At 38.5% G+C, this 20,837-nt stretch overlaps 1 protein-coding gene across 7 annotated transcripts in view; it reads left to right on the top strand.

Annotated features, from left to right (window-relative positions):
• Positions 1-20,837, top strand: part of Srrm234 (Serine-arginine repetitive matrix 2/3/4) — a 661,659-nt gene that overhangs the window by 151,678 nt on the left and 489,144 nt on the right. The window contains exon 1 of one of the 7 annotated variants that reach the window (XM_090374233.1): positions 11,741-12,006. The exons of the other annotated variants lie outside the window; for them this stretch is intronic. Coding sequence (XP_090230359.1) covers positions 11,768-12,006 — 239 coding nt within the window. The 5' untranslated portion in view covers positions 11,741-11,767. Of the gene's footprint in view, positions 1-11,740; positions 12,007-20,837 lie in introns of those variants that run through there. 7 annotated transcript variants of the gene reach the window in all.

Raw genomic sequence — 20,837 nt, 5'->3', positions numbered from 1 at the left:
TTTGTAGTTTACAATAATATACCTATGTAAATCTAAGCAGCGCCATTACAGAATTTTTAGTGCGAACCACCGGTTGGGAACTGCTGTGTAATACTGCTGTATGGACAAGGTAGTCCCAATGCAGTGTAATTTATTTAGGTAAAAATAAGTATCGAGTTGGGATTAAAATGGTTAATATCAATATGTTTAATATAAATATGTGGAATTTAGTGAAGGATTTAATTTTGTATATAAGAAATCAATGTATTTTAAAAATAGATTTGGAATAAGCAAATTGTATAAGGGTGAGGTATTAAATTTAGAATGGGGACGGGAAAAAGGAGGACAGTATTTTAAATAAATAAAGAAGAAAAATAGCAATAAAAGTAGAATAGTTGGAACGTTCGTTTCACCCACGTAATACGCCAATAGTTTAACGAACGGGAAGAACTTTAGAATTAGACAGCAGAAAGATTTAAAAAAAAAAAAAAAAAAAGCATAGAAAAAGTTATTAAATAACATTAAGCGTTCCGGGATTGTGAAGTCCAACCTTACAGTAAGGTCTCTGGCATTTGTAAGCATTAGTATAAAAAGGGAGTAATACCAAATGCTTGTATTGAAAGTCAAAAATGTGTCGAGACATGCCGAGAAACGAATCTAAAATGAAACCGAAAGTATGACAAAACAGTGAAAGGGTATGATACCTGGAGTATTTCAAGAAATGAGAAAAGAAAATGAGCTGGCGGGGAGCTTAAATGCATAAATTCAGCAGAGTAGATGAATGCATGCATGCAGGCAGGCTTAAATCAAATGAACAATTTATAGCAGCGAAGCGGGAAAATAGAGACCTATATAGTCGTATTTAGAATACAAGTGCACGGATAAGAAAAATATATACATACAATGATAACCCAGTTTAATATAATATATTATATTATATTATATATAATATAATATATTATATTATAACGAGTCTCTTTTTCAGTTGAAAAAAGAGACTCGTTAATCTTGAAAGCTACTGCTACTTATTGTATATTTTATTATATTATATTAAACTGGGTTATCATTGTATGTATGTATATATTTTTCTTAACCATGGACCCCCAGTACACCAGGCCCATTCGTTAAAAGTGCATGGAGATAATTTATAATTAGATTTGAAAGAAGGAAAAGAAAGAGAAACGCGGTTGGAATAATATGACTTTACAGTGATACAGTCATAAAAAATTAAACATTACCGTTAATAGAATTAATCCATAAAATGCACCAACTTTGGATAATATGTCATGTTACTTATTTCGTTGGATTTAAACCAGTTCTTTTTCCTTGGATGTACTTTCATGCAAATTTGGATAGATTATAATTATTAATTTATTTGGTGATTCTTATTTACCATACTCTAATACGTTTACTTTTCAGCTTATTATAACGTAGCCCCATCATTTGACCTACGTGTATGTGTTTTTTGTCACCGTTTAATTCTTTATATATTAACGGTAATGTTTAATTTTATATGACTGTATCACTGTAAAGCCATACTACTACTACACCCGCTCTTATTGTTATTTAATAATTTTTTCTGTGCTCATTTTTTATCTTTCTGCTGTCTAATTTTAGTTCTTCCCGTTCGTTAAACTATTAGTGTAATACGAGCGTGAAACGAACGTTCCTACTATTGCTATTTTTCGTCTTTATTTATTTAAAATACGCCTTTATCCCCTCCCCATCCTCAATTTAAACCTCACCCTTATACCATTTGCTTGTTCGAAATCTATTTTTAAAATACATTGAGATCTTATCTATACAAAATTAAATCCTGCACTAAATTCCACATATTTATATTAAAAATATTGATATTAACCATTTTTATCCCAACTCGATACTTATTTTTACTTAAATAAATTAATTTTTACTCAAATAAATTATACTGCTTTGGGACTACTTTGTCCATACTGTGCTAATTTCATTCCTTTTTGGCCTTTCACTTTTCTTCTACTACTACGGACAAGTATAGAAACGCAGTTCGTGATACATGGTCAGGTGTAGTACCCTGATGAAATACCTGATCATGTACCAATATTTATTTAGCTCATCAGATCAAACATTTTTTGCATTACCTATATCAGACCATTTACTGAAAATGTCCCCCCCACCCCAATATCTGATTACAGTTATACCATTTTCATTTTATTTTTATTTGCATTTTATTAGTGTTTTGTTGTACTAATTTTACTTTACAATTCTCCCACTTTATATTGGCTTTCAATTCAGCCCATAATTTACTTAATTCATCATAACTTCTAGGATATTAACATTCTTTCTCTAATCTACTACCCTTCTTTTCTACTTTCCTCACCCATATAGTTACTTGCACCTTGTGTAACATATATATATAAACCCGGATAAGAAATTCCCGCATAAGAAGTTTTCCCCTTCCTATGCACTAGGTTTGGTTTCTTAATTCCCAATTTCAACTCTGTATATTGTAATGTATTATTTTCGCGCGGAAGAAGTTTCCCGGTTAAAAAAGCCTTCCCGCATGAAAAGTTCGTGATAAAGAATACACAATGTATTTTTATAATGACGTTTTCCCACTTAATACGTTTTTTAAATATAGTCATTCTTTATTTTTATATTAAAAAAAAAACAATATAAATACTGTATTTTGGTAATCGAACAAGTTAGTGCATCACCACTTCGCCAATCCACTGGCGAAGTGGTATCCTAATCGAAAATCCACTGTGAAAGCATTGCTTATTCGAGATAGTTCAATATCAGGGCCACTCGTTGTGAAGTTTGGTGCCTCCGTAGCCAGGTGGGAAGGAGCAGCAGTGCGTAGCACGCTTCTTGATTAGACCGGAGTTCGAGCCCGTCACCACCAGATGCGGAAAGGTCAGGGAATGACCACTGCGTATCCCGGAGCAATATGGTCTTAGTTGCTAATGCTCCTAAAAACCAAACAACAACTCGTCTTGAAGGCATTCATAATACGAGATATAACAGAAAATATGCCATTTCACCTACTTCGGCGATTTACTGCGAACTGAAATGATGGTTAGCACCAACTCGTTCGTTTAGTGAATTCCCCGTAGTCTAGGACTTTCAGTGCTAAAACCATTTTAGTATAAACATTTTGATATAATGCAAGTGACATATTGAAATTATTTTCATCGATATCCATAATTGGATTCGTAGGCCACATGAAGCTTTAAGTTCTGGTGGTTGTGAACAGTTCTGAATTACTTAATGCTGTGGTTCCCAAACTAGTGAGATCTACGGACCCCCTCCAGAAAACAAAGTAAGTTTGCAAACCCCAGTGTGTAAAGAAAATTCAAAGTTTTATGTTTTACGTTAGCTAAGGTAAGTACTGATAAATGGTCAGGTATAATTCAGGTTTATTATTATTTTTTTTTTATTTCATCTTTGCACTTTTATCAAACCCATTAATTCCTCCACGCATATATATAAATATATATATATACACACACACAGCTCTACCATTAATATCCGGACACCTGCCTTTAGACAAAAAAGGAGCTTTCATTGTGTCATTTAATATTTTGTGCTGAAACCTTTTTTGCTTTTATGCCGACCTTCAATCTTCGAGGCATACTCGCTACAATCTTTTTATAAATTTCAGGTGATATGTTCCTCCACTTGGCCTTTAATGCAGCCACAGTTCAGTCTTGTTCTTTGGTCGATCTCCAGGTGCACGTACCCGACGATCCAATACATCCCAAAGTTGCTCGTTAGGGTTCAGATCAGTACTCTGGGCTGGCCAATCTTTTCTACACCCATGTCCTCAAACCACTCTATTACGACCCGAGCAGTATGACATGGCGCGTTGTCTTGCTGATACAGGTATGGGCCTTCCCCAAATTATTGCCATAATGTTGGAAGTACACGTAATTGTCCTGGTATTGTACAGCATTCATGGTTTTGTCGATAACGACTAATGAGCCCAAGCCAAACCATGAAAGGAGCCCCATACCATGACACTGTCTCCACCAAACTTTATTGTTGGGAGTATACAATCAGGAAGGAACTGTTCCTCTGGCATTCGGCATACCTAGGAACGGCCATCAGACTGATAGAGTGCGAACCTCGACTCCTCTGTCCACAGAGGACTGTTTTCTACTGCTCTACAGTCCAGGATTCGCGCTCCTTACACCATGTTAATCGGCCGGCATCTAGCATTTGTTCAGGTGATCAATTCTATTGAACTGTTGAGGTAATTCTATTGAACATGTCATCTTGCATGCCAACTGCACTTTTGCAGTTGTCTATTCGAAGCCCAATGTGCATATTTATACCAGGTTTTGTGATGTGTTGCATGCAGTGGCGGATTTCCGCACAGGCGCACGAGGCGCGCGCCTGGGGCCTCAAATTTCAGGTCTCAAAAATTTTTTTTTTTTTTTTTTTTTTTTTCATTTTAAATTTGTACACTAATCTATATTACCGTTACTGAATAAACTATAATTTAAGATGAGAAGTTAGTAAACTTATGCGAATATCCCTACATATTATTATCTATGCGAACTAAGTGAATCTGAAGTAGAATACATATTATCATTAATGCTTAAATTAAACACTTTCAGTTTTTTCCTAGTGGAGGTAATTCCACGAGTAAAGAACCCTGTGACGATATTGCTCAAGAAACGATATTAGATTTGTTCGCGGAGGCAGTTCAAAACTATTCGCAACTAATTGGGAACCAATAAGCAAGCGTAGTAGTCTTTTAAAGCCTCTGAAATCCTACTGCGCTGGCTCACATGTAACTGAGCATCGTCTTTTTTAATAGCTTTCGGAACTAACTGTTACTGTTGTTTGGTTTTTAGGAGCATTAGCAATAAGACCATATTGCTCCAGGATATGCGGTGGTCATTCCCTGACCTTTCCGCATCCTCCGTATTTGGTGGTGACGGGCTCGAATCCCAGTCTAATCAAGAAGCGTGTGCTATGCACTGCTGCTCCTTCCCACCTGGCTACGGAGGCGGCCCGGAACTAATATTTCACTCACGAATCTGTTACAAATTACTAGAATTTGGTGTGGTTGGTGTTTTAGTGTAGGAGTATTTTTGTTTTGTTATCAAGTAAGTATCTGTAATATCTTATGTATTGTTTATGTATTTATCAAAACTGAATAGTTTAACGAGGCGTGACATTTATAGCAAGTGATAATTGGGAATTAATTTTTTAATTCCCAATTAATAAAATATGTATGAAAGAATCGCGCAACCAAAATCATTAAAACCGCAACAGCAAATCTAGAGCGCGTAAAAACGTGCGCTTAGGATGCACACTGTAGTGGTACCGAAAATATTTAGAGGGGGGAGCCTCAAAATTGAATTGCGCCTGGGGCCTTTCAAGTGCTAAATCTGCCACTGGTTGCATGCATAGGATCTGTTTCCCCATCCATGGAGAGATGTCCGGATATTAATGGTAGGGCAGTATACAGGGTGTTTCAAAAATGATAGTCAATAATTTAAAGGTGAAGAGTACAAACTAAAATAAGCAAAAAAGTCCCAGTGAACATCTGGCCCCAAATGAACCGTTTTCGAGATAATGCACATTTTCTGTTAAGATCCGCCACTGACTATGGGAACGCTAGTTTAGCAAAAAGCTGTGAATCGTTTGCTAATGGTGGTTTTATTAAACGTAAGATAATACACTTTTAATTTTTGGTTTCAACACCACTGCATTTTACAGATGTTACATGTTACAGGGTGTTCTTTCTGACACCCTTTCCTCAACATCAGGTGTTATGCTTCTGGGTCTACCTGCTCGTACTCCATGTGCGAAGCGCCCATGTTCTCTAAGGCGTTGATGTACGCTGATGAATGTGCACCTGTTGGGCTGCCTTCGGCGGGGAAATGCTTCTTGGTGCAAACGTGCAGTCTCGCGTGCACTACCCTTGGCTTTACCATACATGAAGTGCATTTCCGCATACTCTTCGTTGCTGTAACCTCTTTCCATGTTGACTATCCTTTGACACAGGCGCCTCCGTAGCCAGGTGGGAAGGAGCAGCAGTGCGTAGCACACGCTTCTTGATTAGACCGGGGTTCGGGCCCGTCACCACCAAATACGGAGGATGAGGAAAGGTCAGGGAATGACCACCGCATTTCCCGGAGCAATATGGCCTTAGTTGCTAATGCTGCTAAAAAAAAAAACCAAACCAATCCTTTGACAAGTACTAGTATACCTGCTACGTCTCAGCGCATTGAGAGAGGGAAAAGGGAGAGAATGAGCATAACCTAACCTAAAAAAACAAGTCAGTGGTGGATTCCAACTCTGTACAGTTCCACTTGTCAGTGGTGGATCTCAACTAGAAATGTGTAATATCTCGAAAACGATTCACTTAAGGACCATGTTTACTAGGCTTTTTTTGCATATTGTAGTCTGTACATGGTGCAAGGAAGCCTAAGGCTTATGCTGCAGCAGCCAAAAAAAAAAAAAAAAAAAAAAACCAGTTATAGAGAGAGAGAGAGAGAGAGAGAGAGTTCACCTTTAAATTATTGACCATCACTTTAAAAACACCCTGCATATATATATATGATAGATATAATTTAATTCATCTTAATAATACAGTATTTGATACAATTATAAATTATTTAACTATATACAAAAAATTTGTATACAGTTATTTATGGCCACCTACTTAAATACTGTGTTCGGCCACCGTTCGCACGGATAACAGCCGATATTCACCTAGGCATTGACTTCCACCAGATGTCTGAAGACATCCATAGGGATCTGTAGCCATGTTGTCTGCAAAGCTTTCACACCGTCAGAATACATATTAGTTGCGTATCCATACGCCTCTTTCCATTCCAAAACATCCCATAGTTGTTCAGTTTGATTGAGGTTATGCGAATTGGGAAGCCAGTCGCGATGGATTGATATCTTCACTGTGTTACTCGAACCACTTGTTTACAGTGCAGGCGCGATGACGCGGCACATGATCATCTTGGAAGATGCTGTTTCTGTCCGGTAAAAAAATGCAACATGGCAGGGTGCATACGGTCTCCTAAGAGCTGCCGGTAGACTTCCCAGTGAAACGTTGGTCCATACGCACCAGGGGTCCTAGTTCTTGCGACAAAACATTCCCCATATTAAGCAACACTGTCACCCTCCTGTATAGTGGGCACCATACACGATGGGTCCATGGATTCGTATTGCTTCTCTTGCTCGAATGCTGTAGCGTCAACAACACGCTGGTTGGACTCATCTGACCAGCACACACGTTTTCAATCTTCCAGTGTCCAACCGGCACGTTGACACCACAGCATTTGCCGTTGACGATGATCAGCGCTGAGGATAGGGTGTCTGCTGTGGAACCCCATACATCTGAGTGTGCGGCGCATCGCATTTTGAATATTGTTCTTGCATTGCCCATAGTCTGTGTGTGTGTGTAGCACAGTGGTATCGTCACCGTCCTCCCCACACCTGGTGGAAAAGGCCCGGATTCGAATCCCGTCAATCACGCGAGAAACTTTAATGGGATTTTCTCACTCCGTGGCTGTTAGTCGGTCTCAGGCGTAGATTACCCCCCCCCCCCACACACACACAAACTGGAGTTTTTCGTCCAGCAAAACAGACAAATCGACCACAGAACACACGCAATTAACAGACATAAGTCAGCACGACAGATGAATTTAATTATTCGGGTGGCCTAAAAATAGTCTTTTTTTTTTTTGCATTCCTCGTATTGTATTGCGATGTCAACTGTAACCTGCTGTTGAGCCTGTGCACCCTTCACTCACCACGAACATCCACCTTGCGTAATCCTTTACTGCTCTATCGACGAGAGGTGGTTTGACCTGTTCAAAACGGGCGCCTCCGTAGCCAGGTGGGAAGGAGCAGCAGTGCATAGCACACGCTTCTTGATTAGACCGGGGTTCGAGCCCGTCACCACCAAATATGGAGGATGCGGAAAGGTCAGGGAATGACCACCGCATATCCCGGAGCAATATGGCCTTAGTTGCTAATGCTCCTAAAAACCAAACAACAAAACAACAAACCTGTTCAAAACCATTGTTTGTACACTTTAACCACAAATGCAAGGTGGAGTACAAAGCTGTTCTGCTTTTTATACTGCGAAATATGCGGCATAGGCCATTACGTATGAGATAATCACAAATTAGTGAACACTGAGTAGTATTAGGGTTTTAGGAGCATCAGCGACGAAGACCATATTGCTCCGTGTATACTGTCTATAAATTGCGTATGTTCTGAGGTCGATTATCTGTTTGCTGGACGAATAATTCGAATTTCCTGGATAAAAAACTATGCTACCGTTGCCTGAGACCGACTAACTCTGCCACGTTGTCAAAAAGGCTCATAAAAATTCCACACATCATCGACGGGACTGGAACCCAAGTTTTTTCCACCTGGTGTGAGAAAGATAGCGATTCTACCAACTGTGCTACCCACGAGGGCATTGTGAACCTTGAGTGTGTGTATATAATTTATATAAATTAATTATAACTGCACTTATGAGCCTAAACATTATTATGACTACCTACCTAATATCGTGTTGGGCTGTCTTTTGCTTTGATAACGGCATGCCATCAACCACGAGACCGCGAAAAGTTACCTCAGGTGTACCCCTGGACCAGCTGGACAGAATACATACCGGATTTCGACAACGGAGCGAGGTTCTAACATGGACTTGCGAATGCTGTGTTCCCCTGTTTCCCACAAATGTTCGATGGCATTGATATCAGAGAGTTTTGGCGGCCAGAGGAGCACATGAAATGCTTGGACATAATCAGGGGCGTTCCTAGGGTATGTGGCGCCTAGGTGCCAATTGAAATTTGGCGCTCCCCTTTAAAATTTTCTTCATATGTGTATGTAAGTTTCAGGTTTTCAGGCGCTCCTTAAACGTTGGCGCCCGGGTGCAGTGCCTTTTATCCTCGGAACTGGCCCTCCTCTGGACATAATCCTCGAACCATTCCACAATGCGGGCTTTATGACACGGGATTCAAAGAGTGCAGTGTCATCTGGATACACGATCACCGGGTAGGGCAAAACAGTCCGAAACAATGAGGAGGTGGGATATAGGAATGAGGGGGGGCCCATAAAAGCCAAAACGAAATGTGTTATCCACAGAAAGTTGCCTGGATAAAACATTTACAATATTGAAGTGCCAAATAGATGATGGAAAGGAATTCGCAAATGCGATTATCAAACGATATATATATATATATATATATATATATATATATAATTAATATTAAAAATAATAACCATTATAAATTGAAATATATAATATAAACTGAAGAGGTAATCCTGAAATATGGTTATTACTTCAAGTTGCTACATCATCCCCATAAAAACTATATTTGCCTTATTTTAATTTAATGGCCTATATATATTTAATTCTCCAATTATTTTCATAGCGTGGAGTTCTGTCACATGTTGCGTTTTCCCTTTGCTTGCAAGGTACAGGATAGACAGAATGCATTCCTTTATTCTTTTGTTACCTTTATACCATTCGTTGGTTTTGTCAGTTGTAGTTGCCTTAGTTCGGTTTCTTATAATAATGTTATAATTTCCATCCTTCGTAGTAGTAGTGGTATTTGCTTTCTTGCATGTGATGCAAGAAAGAAAATGTATGAGCTTATGCAGCATCAGCCAAAAAAATAATAATAAAATAAAAAAAAATATATTATTATTATTATTGTCATGTGTGTGCATGCTTTTGTTTAAATTTTATTCATATAATATTTCAAAAATTCTTGGTTTAACTCTTTCAGCGTGGTCACTTTTTAAATTTTTTTTTTGCTTATTTATTTTTATGTTGGTGAAAGTATATGTTACTCCTTATTCAATATGTTATCTATGTTAATTAAATAAACTTAAAAGCATCTGCTCCAGAATTGTATTTAGGAATTACCAATGTGTTTCTAACACTAACTGCTAAATTTCTGTTTATAAATGAACCAAGGAAAATTGGATATAGCGAGTACAAACCTTCTACTCATACTTGTAGCATAACTTACTATTAGTTAAGTAATAATAATAATCTCCAATCAGCGAGAAATAATAATAATACATATAAGAGTAATAATAATAATAACAACCAACAGACAAACACCTTTACACCACAATACACCCGACTTCACAGTGGTTGAAAAGAAGCAAGCATGGATAATCGATATCGCAAAATAATAACTAGGTAATATGATATATTACGGAACATCCATTCGAGTTTTAAGTTTAACGGCATTTTTGTTTTAATAATTTTTTTTACTACACACTCTACAGTAATTTTGTAGACGGCACTGCATAATCTTCTGTTTATGTGTAAATAGTGAACGAATCAGAGGATAGAATACATAGTCTGAGAGTGAGGCATTGTTTCTCTAATCCTTTGAAGCGTAGTTGCTTTAATTGGTTAGCGCTAGCTCCTCCTACTACCACTGCACCCAATAGCAGGCCGGAGGAATCCAATGTGACGAGAGATTGCTTTGTTGGCTCGATTCCCCACTTTGCTGTTCTATTCCAGCAGCAAAGCTTACGGCGGAGGTACCAAGGAAGGTGTATCTATGCAAGTGATATGTATCAGTCTTCCATTGAAGAATCTACTCCAGAATTGTGTTCACTAATAACGAATATGTTTCTAAAGCTAGCTGCTAAATTTCCGTTTATAAATGTGCCTCAGGGGATTGCTTATATCTAATATCATTGCGTGCTTCTTGAAATGCTTTTATATTTGCTTATCATCTTGCGACTTCCCTCTCCATATTGTTTAGTTCAATGGCACTGGAGAAATGTTTCAGATATCTTCAGAAATATTGGTTTATCCTAATAAATTTGGCTTGGAAATTGCTCTGTCTAACGGGAAATATGCCCGTCCATGCCTCGGTGTGCAGTAAGTTATAGATGTATTGTTTTCGCAGTTTTATTTCGTTAGCACTAAAAATAGCTGGTGGTGGTTGCTATGCCTTATAATTTTGTTTATTTTTTTGCATCAGGATGACAAAATTTCTGTGGAAAAAACTTGAATTATCGATAGCTCCCGTTTGCTATTTTGTGTGAATGTCTACCTTGTTACTGTTATTAACTTAGTGTTAAATGTTGGTTCATAGTTAATTCTTGAATACTAAGTAGTGGAAGAATTTATCCTGGGAATGTAATGTACTATAAGCAAATGTTTCTATTTCCGTGCAAGTTTGGTTTAGCCTTCTGTTGCATTGTGTGTTACTTCTTTGCATTGCACCAGTGCAAGGTTGGAAAGACTGTTTTAAAGTGGTTGAAAAAATTTAAAACCTTGCTCTGTGTGGCTGTTCTTAAGATGTAACATAAGGCGTTATTAAGACGTTATCTTTCGAGAATTTACCACACAGTGGTTTTCTTTTAAAAATGTATTAGCACAGTGTTTGAATCGCCTACGAAGTCTTCCAATTTTTGGCCTTAGCACTGATACTAAAGTGTAGTTTGCTCGTGTGCCTTGAAGAACCCCTCCTTCCAAATCTAAGTCTTCCATCAAAAAAATTAATTAGTAATAATGATTGTACAACAATTTCTGAGTATATTGACATGGTTTTTTTTCGAAATTTGAAAAACTTTTTGCAGTGCGTCTTCCAAATAACATGACGGTGACATTTGTATCTACTAGTCAAGGTGTTTGTTGTATATATTCTGGTATTTGTATTCGTTTTATAAACTAATCCCTGTCTTCCATTAAAAAAAAAAAAAAATGTATATACTGGAAATTTCTTTCTCATTTATTGATTTTTTCCCATCGCCTATTTTACTTAAATGTGCTTAAAACTTAGAGATCATGAATCGTGCAAAAAAGTTAGATAACAATAAAGACTTCCACGTATCTAACATGGGTTCCCGAGCATCAACGTCTAGTAGTAATGTGAGACAAAAATCAAGAAATAGGTTACCTGTAGATGGGCAAGTACTCTTTGAAAGACTCTGGAAGGGTACTTTTAGAGCTATTCTAGCTGCAAGTATTAAAGAGCGCTATCGAAGTCAGGAACTAAATAAAACTCAACTCAAAAGTGTTATTAGGTGAGTTATTTAATTAGTTTCAAAGCTATTTTAAGTAGTATAATGTATCTAAGCTCAAATGAAAATTTCTTTAAGCATAAGAAGTGTGTTCGTTGTAATTTAAAACAATGAAATTTTCATTTCATTATTCCTATGTTTTATTTTTACACACTTTTGAAAATACTTGTCAAGTATCTTCATTGAACGTCATCTATGTTTATCTGTTATGTTTTAAATCCGGGATTACACGAGTTTCAGGATTGAATTTCACTACTTTAAGATACGTTAGTTTTGACACGAGCTTAATCTTGACTTTAAGTAAGCAGTCTTGACTCTATAGATTCGACCGGAAATTTATCCACAACGTTAACTATTTTCAAATATAGTTATGAAACTGAGCATTATTAGGAGTGTTGATTTTCTTCCTTTGATGAAATTTTCTGCGCCTGTAAACAATTAACAACGGTTCCAATTTTGATGGGTTTAATTTCTGTTGTTTTTGAGAGAGTCCAAGTAATTCATTATTTTACTTTTGGAAATGACATTCAGAAAGCGAATATAGTAAGAAGCACTGCGCAGGAAAGATTTTTTATTTTTTTTTAGTCTAACACTGCATTTAGCATATAAGCATTTCATTCTAAAATGCTTATATACTAAATGAGCGACTGTATTCACCAATGGAAATTATACTCATCTCCATTTATTATTATTTTTTTTTCATTTGTTTACAAAAATTTGGTTTAGAATAAAAAAATTTTTAATCTCGATCTGAACCCCCCTGCACTTCATCGAGCTTCATGATGCCAAGTGTTGTCATGCTGATACAGATATGGCTCCTATTCAAATAATTCTCACAATGACATAGTTGTTTAGGTGAGAACCACTGCCTCTAGTCCAAGCCACATAAAACACACCAGTATCTTCACACAGCTGCCCATCGGACTTAGTGAATTTCAGTCTTGGATACCATTCTTTGGGCAGACGCAATACCCAGATGTATTGATCTGGTGACTGACTGTGTTTCATGATTCATCATCCGCATCACGTTATGTCACTGCTGGAATGTCAAATGATTCTGTCCTTTGCACTAGAATAGGCTGTAATAACGTGCATTGAGTTCATGTATTGCCCAAATTCAAGTGAATGGAAGTGAATTACTGGGGGTACTGCTCTTTGGTGCCACCATGGTAAGCACTTCACCCTTCAGTAAAAAGTATTTTTCTCATCATCGCTGATCATTTACCTACCCCTTTTAACCGTTTATACAGTAAGGGCTCGTTAAGGGTGCCCTTTCTCCCCCCCCCCTTTTTTTTTTGGTCGGTGCAACTGTATATTAATATATTTATTTTTATTACAGTATATGGGAAAAAATATACATCAGGGGAATCTGCCAGGGGCTTGACATTAAAAACAGTTAAAGTAACGTTAAAGGAAGTCAGATACATAGGTTAATAAAATTTTTTACTAGGATAAATACAACGAAGTGTTAACTAAGAAACGGTTTCAAAAGGTATTATTAGAATTATAAAAATTCTGTACACTAAATACAGCAATGTACAAGAAAAATGAGTTCGTAGTGCTGAGGTCCTTAATGAATACAATGATTGTGCAGGGACAATACACGTCATGATCAGGAAAAACGAAAATTCGTGCCTCATGTTTGCAATATTGCGTGCATTAGGCACATCAGCAGCGATTTCGGTATGTTGTGTCCGTTGCTAACTTGTTTAGATCGACCTCTAGTAGTTGAAGGGTTTCTGAATGATCGAGAGAGCTTGTGCAAGTAGAAATCTATCCTAAATCCCTAGCCGATTTCCAATTAGTTGCAAAGAGGGAAAGGGAGAGTATCCCAATTTGTCTTTGGAATCTGCCACGGACTACATTCCAGAAATCAGAAATAGATATGGCACCGACAAACATTTTAATTTTTTTTTTTCCTTAAGCCGTCTCCAGTTAATAAGTTGCGGCAGTCTTCGAATCTGAGCTTCTTTAGATTCTGTCAGTGTCGTTCCACTGGTGATATTCTGGTTTATGTTACCAATTTATGGACAAATTCAATGGAAAATTTCGGTGAACACAAGCAGTTGCTCTTGACATCTCAAATGCTTTCGATCGTGTTTGGCATAAAGGTCTTCTAAACAAGCTTCCATCTATTTGGTTTGCCAACTGTTTTTTTGTAATTGATTATCCACTTTTCTCTATGACCGCTCACTGAGGGTGATGGTAGATGGCTCTCTTTCTTCTAACTTCTCTACCAATGCTGGTGTCCCCCAAGGTTTAGTTCCCTCCCCACTCTTTTGCTCTTGTATATTAATGACCTTCTTCCATTGACCGGAAATCTTATCCATAATTTTGCTGACAATAGCACATTGCATTCCACCTTCCCGTTTGAGAAACCTTGTCCTGCTCAAACAGCTTCTCGAATAACTACTGCCAAATCCGTAAATGCTGATCTCCAGATAATTCTCCAGTGGGGGCAAAGATAACTTTCTTTCAATCCTTCTAAAACTCAGTCATCTTTTATATCTCGCGAAAAAAGGATTCTTCTGATTCTTTGTCATCTTCTATGACATCCGATTTCTGGGCAAGATTTTGTGGATTACCCTGACTTCTAATCTCTCTTGGCATAAACCACAAAAAACTCGGTTATTGAACTAACTCTAAAAAACTCGGTTATTGAACTAACTCTTCTTCTTCCTCATTTATTCATTCAACTTATGTTTTCTGGAAGAACCTTCCTTCATGCGTATTTCCTGAAAATTGCAATCTACAGAAGTTGAAGTCTAATGTCAACAAGTATCTTCTTTATCTTTTCAACTTTCAACACCCATGCAATGGGTGTTGAAGGTTGAAAAGGCTTCGTTCCATAAATAGAACGAAGCCTTTTGTCGGATGTTAAAGAAGCATCTAGGTCAAGTTGCACATCATCCAAAGTAACAGGTATTAATTTCTTCAGGTGATAAATATCTGTATTTATCAATATAAAATACAATACAGATATTCAATATCTGTATTGTATTTTATAGTGTAGAGGTAATTTTCCCAATAACACCTGCAAAGCCATAGTAGAAGTTGTTCTACATGCCCGTGACATGATCAGGAGGGCAGCACGCTGGGCCTGCAGAAGTTGTTTCATAATTGCGGATTGTTGGCCCTATGTACCCACATTCCAGCCGCATAAACAGTGATAGGTAAAAAAAAAACAAAAAAACACACAATTATAGTATAACCTGAGTGAAGAACCTCGTGAGGTACAGAAATGATGAAGGACCTCTCACGCCCCCATTCTTGCCTGCTTACCTGTCTCAATTGGGATAAGAAAGACTTGCACTTCTCGTTCACATATCTTGCATGGGGTATAAAACTTAAGGCATCATCATCAAGATGAATACATAAATATTTTGTTATGGCGGTATATTTAATTGTCTGTCCTCTATACTTTACAATAATTTGTAAACGAAAGTTAGATAGAGAACGTCCGCCACTTTACAAGTGGCGGACGTTCTCTATCTAACTTTCCTTTTAAAAGCATATGCTATGTTTTAGTTGTTGAAACGCAGTTTGTGAATTGCAAACTAAGTTGAAAGTTCTTGTAAGACTGAGTTAGCTGTGTCTTCCAGATTCTTCCTCGAATATCATCTGTATAGGCAATCATCTTTGTTCCTTCAAATTTCTTGGTGAGCCATGGATCAAACACAACATTCCACCCACAACCCAAAATCTTGCTGTAAATTCAGCCCATTCAGATGGATCAAGGTGAGAGAGCCGGGGGGGGGGGATTCTAACTAGAGTTCGCTACCCTAATTTTTCCATAGATGGCGTTTGTGTAGCGCGTATTGCTCAGCGATTTAAACCTGTTGAAGACCGCTCTGGCCCTGACTTGTGAGTACTGTTCGTTGGGTTATTTGTTATCTACGTCTTGCTATCTACGTCTGAGACCTTCTAACTCAGCCTCGGAGCGAAAAAAAGCCCATTAAAGTTCCTCGCGTCATCGACGGGATTCGAACCCGGGGCTTTTCCACCCATCCAAGATATTGGACATGTGTTTTTTAAAGGGCGGCTCCTAGAACGTGAGTTCAACTCCGCCTCGTATATCTGTGAAGAACAGTGTCACTACAAATGGGCCAGATGTGTGTATTGTGTGTGTGTTCTGTTGTTCTGTTCTGGCCTCTTGGCTACCCAGAAGCATCAGTCACCTGGACAGATGATTCTGGGTACTCGTCCACACCACGGGAAGGTGGGCCAGTCCCAATGGAGCACGTACTGTCTCGATAAGAGACTCTGAACCACCTGATGTTGCCAAAAGGTAGGCCATATTTCTCTGGGGGGCCCACTCCAGAGAGGGAGAAAAAAATAAATAAAATAAAAATAATAAATAAAAATTAAATAAACTAAAAACAAAAACAAAATATATTTCCCGTGGTGCAAAAAAAAAAAAAAAAATAATAATAATAATAATAAACAAATAAATAATTATAATAATTCCCCGTGGCGAAAAAGAAAATACAGTATATTAAATAAAAAAATAATGATAAAAAAAATAATAAATAAATAAATAAATAAAATAAGAAAAATAAAATAAATTCCCTGTGATGAAAAAAAAAAAAGGAGAGCTGTCTGTGCCAGACAGCTCTCCCAATGATAGTCAACATCCCAGGTGTCAGAACAGAGCACGAGTGAAAAAAAAAAAAAAAATGAAGCTAAGTAAATGAAAAAAATAAATAATAATAATAATAATTACAGAATAATTAAATAATTTTAATCCCACAGTGAAGAGGAAGATGTAAGTCGGGGTGCCCTCTCTCTCTCTGCCAGCAGAGAGAGAGAGAGTAAGAGAAAAAAAAAAAAAATGTGAGAGTGGTTATCTATCCTGCACAGAGGGAGAAAGGAGAAAAGGTGAGCCAAGGCTGCTCCTAGTTCCAGGACCCGGAACCAGTGCAGAACGCAGGTTAGAGGGAAAAAAAATAATAATAATAAAATAAATAATAATAAATAAATAAATAAATAAAATAAAAATAAATAAAAAATAAAAATAATTAAAGAATAAATAAATAATTTTAATCCCACACCCTGGCTTCAGTGAAGAGAAAGATGTAAATCGGGTGCCAGCAGAGAGAGAGAATGGAAAAAAAAAAAAAAAAAAAAATGGGAGAGTGGTTATCTATCCTGCACAGAGTGAGAAAGAAGAAAAGGTGAGCCAAAGCTGCTCCTAGTTCCAGGGCAGGACCCGGAAACAATGCAGAACGGAGGTTAGTAAAAAAAAAAAAAAAAAAAATAGTCAGTAGAAGGGGCGACTTTCAGTTGGCAGTGGAATTGTTAATGATCGGCATTTCCACGTCGGTGATTGACGATCAGTGTCCTCCTCCAGGCAAATACCTCAGCTGCAAAGGTCTGGAAGGCTTCGAGGTTGTTTTGGTTACATATCAGTTGATGCAGATCTGCTGGTGGGAAGTCCTGGATCTTATTCTGGAGACGGTTTCTGATGTCGTTGTAATGTACACACTCCAGAAGCAAGTGTTTCAACTTTCACTTTGTCCGCAAAAGCAGTAGGGAGTGTCGATGAATCCCAGTGTATGCAGTTTCTCGTTTAGAGAACCGTGTCCGGTAATGAGAAAGGAAGATTCGAGGCTGAGGGAGAACCATCATGCGTTATTTTTAGTGGTTGCAAAGGTTACCTCCGGAAGAAAACTCCGAGTTACAACCCCTACAGTAGAAGAATCCCATCTGGTCTGCCATACATTGAAGAGTTTATTGAGACATCGAGATTTCTCCTGCTTTATATCCGTAGTTAGTGAGAGTTCTATATCCAGGATCGTTGCCGGAATACCTTTTTTAATTCGATAGCAGAGCCCCTTGTAGATTGTGTAAAGGTCGAGAGGGAGGGTGCCTGCTATAACTTGGAGAGCTGCTGTAGAGACTGTACGGCAGATTCGATGGGTCGCCAGTCACATAGCTCTTTGTATAGAGTTTAGCTTTTCTTTCATCTTAATGATGGGAACTCTGTGAAACCAGACCCCGGCAGCATAGGTTACTATTGGGAGAAAGACAGCTTTATAATAAAGAAGAAGGGTTCGTTTTGATAGTCCCCACTCACTTCTTGAGATCCATATTATTGCGGTGGAGAACCTTTTGGTCTTGGAACTCAGATGCTGTAGATGGGGGAAGAAAGACAGGCGGTTGTCTATTACTACTCCCAGGAGTTTTGTCTGTTCTACGAAGGTTAGCTGGGTTCCGTTGATTTTGACCTGGGGAGGCCTTCGTAAGTCGAGTCGGTTTTTAAACACCATCTTAGTTTTGGCAGGGTTGATTTGCAATTTGTTGATTGTTGTCCAGTTAGAGAGATGGTTGAGTACCCGCTGTGCTGTAGATTCGAGGGCTGCTCTGGAATGACCAGCGACCACGATGGTGAGGTCGTCGGCGAATGCTATGATTTTCGTTTTTTCAAAACTGTTACTGAGCCAGCTCTGAAGCACCACATTCCACACCAAGGGCCCCAGGACAGAGCCCTGGGGACACCCACGGTGGATGGGTTTAAGGACTTGGCGATATTTTGACTTAACTACTATTGTACGCTGTGAGAAGTAGCTTCTGAACAGCCAGTAAAGATTGTTTGGACATTCTGCTGTGCGAAGACGTTCCAGTGCACTTTCCCACCATACATTATCGAAGGCCCCCTCGAAGTCAATAAACAGAGCGAGTTCATATTTGGATTGCGAAGTTTCCAGATGCAGGATCAAATCAGAGAGGGCATCTTCACATGATCTGCCCTGGGTGAATCCATATTGGACTGGTGAAATCATACCTTTGGAGAGAAAGAGATTCGTGATTCGGATGGCCATTAGTCTTTCCAAGGTCTTGCCCAGGTTTGCCAGCAGGGCAATTGGTCTGTATGAACGAGGGTTTGTTATTGGTTTATTTGGTTTTGGTATTAGGCGGAGAAGTGCAACCTTCCAGGGCTGGGGGAACTTTGATTTTTGGAGGCATTTATTGTACAATAATAGAAGATGTTCTGGCTTTAATTTGTGAAATCTAATGATGAAGGCATATTCAATTAAATCCAGTCCCGGGCACTTTTTCATATTTACTTTTTTGAGGACCTGATTCAGTTCCAGACCGGTGAAGGGTTCAGCTTGGGTCTGTGTTATATATTCGGCATTCTTCTTCCGGATACTTTTGTGTTCCGGGTCATTCTGAGGGTTGTCGTCCGGGAAGAGCTTATTTATGATGGCACTGACAGAGTCAGTCCAGTTGGTGGTTTCATTTTGATCACCCTGGACAGTGCCAGAGATATCTGTTGTGAAGGTTTTTTTCCGTATGATTTTATACAGTAACCCCCAGTGGTTTGAATTTCCAGATTCTAGGACGAATGTAGCCCAGGTTTTTCGCTTTCTAGTTGCTATTGCCTTGGTATGTGTTCTTTTTATTCAAGTATTCCCTGTGTAGCCTTTCGACGTCTGCTGCTGGCCAGTTTCGTCGGTTCTGATACTGCTTTCGTGCGCGGTGGACTTCCCTCCTTAGTGTCATAAGTTCCGTGTTCCACCATGCACAAGGTCTGTTGCATGGGACTTTCTTCCTTGTTGCTCTATACGAAGCTCTGGTAATTGCTGTTTGTATTACTGTATTCTTCTTGTGTTGCTTCTTCATATTGGAGAGGTCATGTGTTGGAAAGTCTCTATTGATGGAGAAGTCGAAGGCATCCCAGTCGACTGTTCTTAGGGAAAACCTTACTAATTCTGTCACTCTTTCCTTAGTAGTTGTCGGCAGGCGCCTGGTCCCAATGTGAAAATATTGCCTTCCCAGACGAGATCACCTCGACCGCCATATCGATCCCTTTCAGTGATGTTTGCGGGGTGATACCGTTGTGCCAACCTCTCGTCAGATTAGCTGATGTCCAGAATCGCTGCTGAGACTGAATCTACTCTCATCAGTAAAGAGTACCTTAAGTAAAGATTTTGTGGTTGTAACCTTTAGAAATAGTGTTGGTCCTTAAGTTTTACACACTAGTGTATTAGATTTAAGTATAATACACTGGTGTATTACACTTAAGCAGTGAGCAGTTGGTTGGGTAAGTTCAAATCACTACAGATCAGCATGGAGAAGTTTCATAAGTGCAATCGGAACTGGGCGAATTTGTGTAGACTATCTGTTAAGGAAGCTTTCGGCTTGGTGGTGACAGTTATTGCTTCAAATAAGGGCAAGACTGACGGACTACATTCGCTACAGATCCAATATCATTTCTTATTAAGACTACCACACCTCTGGTTTCGTCCGTAGATTTTGCAAAATGCATTGTATTCGGTTGTGGATGCATTGATAAAGTGATTCTTGGTCCATTTCAAGCTATACTTCTGTCAAAAAGATAGCATCGGCCGTTTGAAATAAGATGAGTTGCTCGAGGGTTTCCAGCTTGTTACGGGTACTGCGTATATTTTAGTTTTAAAAAAAAACCCTAAAGAGTGCATATTTGCATTTTTGTCTGTTTGGTTTGTGTGTTCTATTCACTCTGCCTGTCACCACAGTGAGAATTAGCTGCATATTAGAAGCCTGACGTCCTCGTGCGTATCACAGTTGGTAGAATCGCCGTCCTCCCCACACCTGGTGGAAAAGACCTAAGTTCGAGTCTCGTCGATGACGTGAGGAATTTTTATGGCCTTTTTTCATAACGTGGCTAAGTTAGTCTGTCTCAGGCGAGGGTAGCGTGGTTTTTTTCTCCAGAAAACTCGAGTTTTTCTTCCAGCAAAGCAGAAAATCAACCATAGAACACACGCAATTTACAGATGGTATATACGGAGCAATATGATCTTAGTCATTGATTCTCCTAAAACTGTGCTATAACAACAACATAAGCCCCG

The sequence above is a fragment of the Mastigoproctus giganteus genome, chromosome 5 (assembly GCF_048544385.1).
Source record: "Mastigoproctus giganteus isolate SK-2022 chromosome 5, ASM4854438v1, whole genome shotgun sequence".
Taxonomy (NCBI): domain Eukaryota; kingdom Metazoa; phylum Arthropoda; class Arachnida; order Uropygi; family Thelyphonidae; genus Mastigoproctus; species Mastigoproctus giganteus.
The sequence above is the reverse complement of the archived record's forward strand: the minus strand, read 5'-3'. Positions and strand labels throughout refer to the sequence as shown.